The sequence below is a fragment of the Bos taurus genome, chromosome 4, assembly GCF_002263795.3.
Source record: "Bos taurus isolate L1 Dominette 01449 registration number 42190680 breed Hereford chromosome 4, ARS-UCD2.0, whole genome shotgun sequence".
In the NCBI taxonomy this organism is placed as follows: Eukaryota; Metazoa; Chordata; class Mammalia; order Artiodactyla; family Bovidae; genus Bos; species Bos taurus.
Genome location: NC_037331.1, coordinates 31,454,466 through 31,459,658, shown reverse-complemented (window position 1 = coordinate 31,459,658; position 5,193 = coordinate 31,454,466). Strand labels below are relative to the sequence as shown.

General features: G+C 43.8%; 1 protein-coding gene across 1 annotated transcript; it reads right to left on the bottom strand.

The window, feature by feature from the left end:
* Positions 1 to 515: 515 nt before the first annotated feature.
* On the bottom strand, positions 516 to 4,883 carry IL6 (interleukin 6). Its single transcript, NM_173923.2, is given in 5 exon segments — positions 516 to 1,102; positions 2,373 to 2,519; positions 3,250 to 3,363; positions 4,465 to 4,655; positions 4,823 to 4,883. Coding segments are annotated over 5 exon segments (627 nt in total). The 5' UTR covers positions 4,842 to 4,883; the 3' UTR covers positions 516 to 946.
* Positions 4,884 to 5,193: the final 310 nt, after the last annotated feature.

Sequence of the window (5,193 nt, the reverse complement as noted above, 5' to 3'; positions counted from 1 at the left end):
TTTAAGATGTGATACAGTATGGTCATTGATGTGATGGACAGATCTGTGCAGTTTGAGGAACCCAGGAATAAAAACTTCTAGTTATTATTCAGAAGCTTGCATATTGCTATGTCTTCTGTAAGTGGTTATACCATCTTAAAGGTGTGTGATTGCATCTTTAAAATGTATTCCCTGTATTTTTTTTGGGATTTTCTACCTCATCTGTCAGTTCCCTGTGAGGCGGAGGACCTAAAGGTTAAGAGTAGGGAGCCTGGAGGCAGGAAGACTGGGCCTGTGGTTTACTTTTCAGCTGGGTAACTAAGGGAATCACTTATTCTCCCACCTCCAGAGAAAAGTGTGCAAATGCAAGGATTAAATATGATGCATGCAATTCATTGTGCTTGGTGCCTGGCATGCAATAGGTGCTCAATTATATCTTCCTCCAGGTGACTGCAGCTTTTTGTTTTAGTGGTGGTGGTAGTGACAGAAACTTGTTTATACTAAGCTTCATGGGACACACACAGAGGTTTAGTTGCTTTTTTTTCTTTAAAAAAGAAGTTTATTGTTATAAAAACAGCCTAAACATTATATAAATACAATATAAATATGCCTTTAAAAATATGCATAAGTTAGCAAATTTTTTGAGGTAAGCCTACACATTTCAAGAAATGATTTGTCTCCAAAACAATAAGGACATTCAAGCCACATAGCCATTTTTACGTTACTTTTTCAAACCAAATACATAAAATATTTCAAGTGGCACTTCATAAAAATATAAATACTTATCATGTATATAAATTAACTCAAAATCACATATTTAAATATCAATAAATTAAAGATAAAATAGTGTCCTAACGCTCATACTTTTAGTTCTTCATAGAGAACAACATAAGTTGTGTGCCCAGTGGACAGGTTTCTGACCAGAGGAGGGAATGCCCAGGAACTACCACAATCATGGGAGCCCCAGCTACTTCATCCGAATAGCTCTCAGGCTGAACTGCAGGAAATTCTCAAGGTTTCTCAGGATGAGGATAATCTTTGCGTTCTTTACCCACTCGTTTGAAGACTGCATCTTCTCCAGCAGGTCAGTGTTTGTGGCTGGAGTGGTTATTAGATCTGCGATCTTTACATGAAGGGAACACAAAACAAAAGGAATTGTTTAAATATTGAAGAAGTCTTTTGCAGTGGAGAGGTGCTGTGGCCTGTGGGAAGATATTCAAACAAATTTGGAGCGAAGGAGCAGATGTGGGCCACTGGCCTTGACTCGCCCAGATGGGGGAGGTCCTCTGCTCTGAGCCCACCCAGCATGAGACCCTCTCACAGCAACTGAGCTCTGATACTTTTTGCTGCTCTGTCTCTGTTGGATCATAAGCATCTCATAAGTAGCCATCGTATCTTACTTGTCTTATGTCATCCTAAACAGTGCCTGGCACAAAGTTAGAATTCAGTAGATGTATGAAGAACTTTTAGTTAAAGGCATTTTAATGGGTTCTTCGGGGGCCTCTAACTCTAATACTTTTCTTTGGCTTTGCTCTCACCCATCCATCTGACATCTATTAAGAGTCAGCTGCTCTGGCGGCGTAAACAGAATTGGGGAAGATTTTTCCATAGACCCACTGACTTGGAGCTAAGTCATGGTGGAAGGCCTCGCACCTCCACCTGTGATCCTGGAGCACTGCAACCTCAGCATTGCCAGGCGCTTGTTAGAAATGTGAGTCTCAGGTCTCACCCCAGACCTGTTGAGTCAGACTCTGCACTGTAACAAGATCCTCTAGGTGAAGGTGTCTGCACCTTCAACGGGGAGAAGCCCTGGTACAAGGGACTCAGCTAGGAAAGGGAGGCAGGATTAGCACCAATGTGCCTGCTTCTCCTTCTCTTTGTGCTATGGTTCATCTGCAAACTGTGCCATCAAGCTTATACCATGTGGCATTTGAATGGCTAGCTGGTAGTGACCAAAAAGCCCTTGGTACATGCTCTTCCAGCCTTTAGCCTTTTCTCTGCATTAACTCCTTGGCAAAAGAGTATGGGAAAGTAGTTGAAACTACCATAATAACAAGAATGTCATTTGGCAATCTTAAATAGTTTTTGTGCTCTCTGTTCTTTGTTATTATGGATTGTTACTTGAGGTTGGATATGCTTCCTTCTGCCTCTACAGATACTTTTTCCCCTTATTTCTTAAACTTTTAGAAGTTAATGTTAAAACTCTCCCCCTTAACTGAGTTTTAAATATAGTTATTGATGTCATTTGCAGAAGACAGGAAAAAGAAAAAGCTTTAACTTGAGGAAATATTTGTCAGATCTTTTCCTTTACACACAGCCATCTCTTTTGAATTGGCTTTGCACTGCCGAGTTGTCTAGGCCGCCTTCTTTGAGTCAGGCGAGGGGACACTCACCTTTTGCTTCAGGATCTGGATCAGTGTTCTGATATTTTTCCTCAAATCCCTGACATTTTCCTGATTTCCCTCATACTCGTTCTGGAGGTAGTCCAGGTATATCTGATACTCCAGAAGACCAGCAGTGGTTCTAATCAAGCAAATCGCCTAAGAGAAAAGACAGTGGGAAAACTGGTTATTGCCAGCAAGGCATAATTGATTTTAGAAATGTAAATTGCTATAATTCAACAACTTCTGCCTGTTCCCCTCCAGGGAACTTCAAGTACTTCTTAAGCATCATGTTTTGAGACATTGGACAGCATTAGCTGCCCCATTTAAAATACCTGCACAACGAGAGGCACCACTTAAATGTTTCCCAAAGCCCAGTAGATGCTAGATTATGGCAAGGGGCCATCCTCTGTTACACCCCATAATGCTCTTCCCGCTGGCTGCACTCCTGCCCTTGTCAATGTCAGGGTGAAACCTCCTTTTATGAAATAAGCAGAAGTCAGTGGAGGTTACTGCACTGTCTGAAGGAGAAGGGTGTAGAGAATGATCTCGGCAGGGAGGGCAGGCCTAGATCCTGCTAAGGGCAGCCAAAGAGGAGAAAGGTTCCTGGACCACCTTACCCATGATGAACTAGCTAAACCTCTGGGGTTTCCTAACACTTGACAGTGGTAAAAATCCCAGCCCAGAGGGGCTATATTTGACGAAGTTGTTAAAAAATAAGTTGCCTTTAATATCATTTAAGTTGGCCTCCTCATGAAATCTACATGGTATTCTTTATATTAATCCCCTTCTTCATTGCCTGCCTGGTCTTTATATATACAGATGCTTCATGCAAGAGGGAGAACTTTTGACTAGGGAGTACTGAAAAGTGAACGTAATGCATTTGTACCTGATTGAACCCAGATTGGAAGCATCCGTCCTTTTCCTCCATTTTTGGAAGATTCAGCTTATTTTCTGCCAGTGTCTCCTTGCTGCTTTCACACTCATCATTCTTCTCACATATCTGGGAAAGAATATCAGAACCGTTATCTTATAAATGCCCCTAAAACTCACACCACTAGAGGGCTGATGCATGATCTATCATGGCCAGGAAGTTCTCTAAGAAAAGTGAAGTCACAGTCCATTAGCACCCAGGCAAGTGAGCTCTACAGAAGATGGGCACATGGGTTCAGTTCTAGCCTCACCCGTGACTTCATGGTTGTTATGTATTCCCAGTCTCAGTGTCCCTATATCTGCAAGTTGGGGATAATGAAAAACCTGCCCATTAAGTTTATTGTGAGGACAAAACAATATTTTATAAAGTGTCAGCACATAGTAGGTAACATAATAAATGATAGGAATTTTGATAATAATTGGATGACTATAAGTTGAGCCAGAATTATATGTCCCAGCTGGAAGGATCTTTCAGATCATCTAGTCCAATTCCATGATTTTACAGATGGAGCCCAGAGGTGCTGAAGAATTTGCCCAAGATCACAAAGCTTGTCCAGCAGAATCAGAGTTAGATTTGGGACTCCCAGTTGCCTCTCCTGTATTATTTTCTTTCTACCAAAGCAGAGCCAAACTACCTTACATTTAAAGCTTGGGAGCTGCTGTAGCCTATGGATGATTTTGCCACTTTGGTGGACTATCAGGTATGCGTCTTACGTGCCAGAATGACTTTGGGGAATCCCTAACCTCTGGGCTGGCATAACCTAAAAGTACTGTGACTGTCCTGAGAAGCTGAACAGTCATTTCAGGTGGTGCTTTTTAATCCTCCTAAAGTCCAAATCACACAAAAAAATTGACAGACCTTAGTTTTTGGTTATGGAAAAGGAAATCCTGAGAGGCAGTGTGATCCACAGCTCATGCCAAGAATGGAGCTGAGAATGGGCCAGGGGGCAGGGATCCCAGCATCACTGTATATTTTTCAGGATGAAAAGGAACCATCTGAGACCAGGAGCAGAGGAGAAATTACAGGACATAGTCTGCCCCTTTGGCTTCAAGTCTGAACTGCCTCCAAACCCAGCAAAGACCTCCCAATGCAGAAGCCCCCATTCACATCCAAGAGCAAGGAAATAGATGCCCACATGGGTGCTCATCACCCTGGAGCGAGCCTACCCACCTCCTTTCTCATTGCAGAGATTTTGTCGACCATGCGCTTAATGAGAGCTTCGGTTTTCTCTGGAGTGGTCAGAAGTAGTCTGCCTGGGGTGGTGTCATTTTTGAAATCTTCTCCCAGGGGACCCGGGGTAGGGAAAGCAGAAGTCATCACCAGGAGCAGCCCCAGGGAGACAGCGAATGGAGTGAAGGCGCCTGTGACAGAGCAGAGGGAGAGCAGCCAGTGAGCAGACTGCGCCGCTGGGGGAGCTGTGCTTCTGGCTGCTGGCCGCCCGCCAGCCCTCACAGCAGCGGACACACACCCCCCTCCTTCGCCGCACGGCTGCCAGGCCGTTCCTGGGCTAAGGATTTCCTTCACTTACTTGTGAAGCGGGAGTTCATAGCTGTTCCTGGAGGGCAGATGGAGCTCTCTTTCGTTCCTGGTGGGCCCGAGGGCAGACTGAGTCTCAGACATCCCCGGTCTCATATTTATTGGGGGTTGAGACTCTAATATTGAGACTCATGGGAAAATCCCACATTTGATAAATCTTTGTTGGAGGGTGGGGGTGGGGCCAGAGCGGGTGGGGCTGATTGGAAACCTTATTAAGATTGCTCAATGTGACGTCCTTTAGCATCACAGGAATCAAACCAGGGCAAAAAGTGCCGCGTAGAAGCTTAGATCATTACTAAAGCTAGTCCTCAGAAGCTGGATCACTCTTTCTTTACTTTTTTTTTTTAGTGACTCAGCACATTA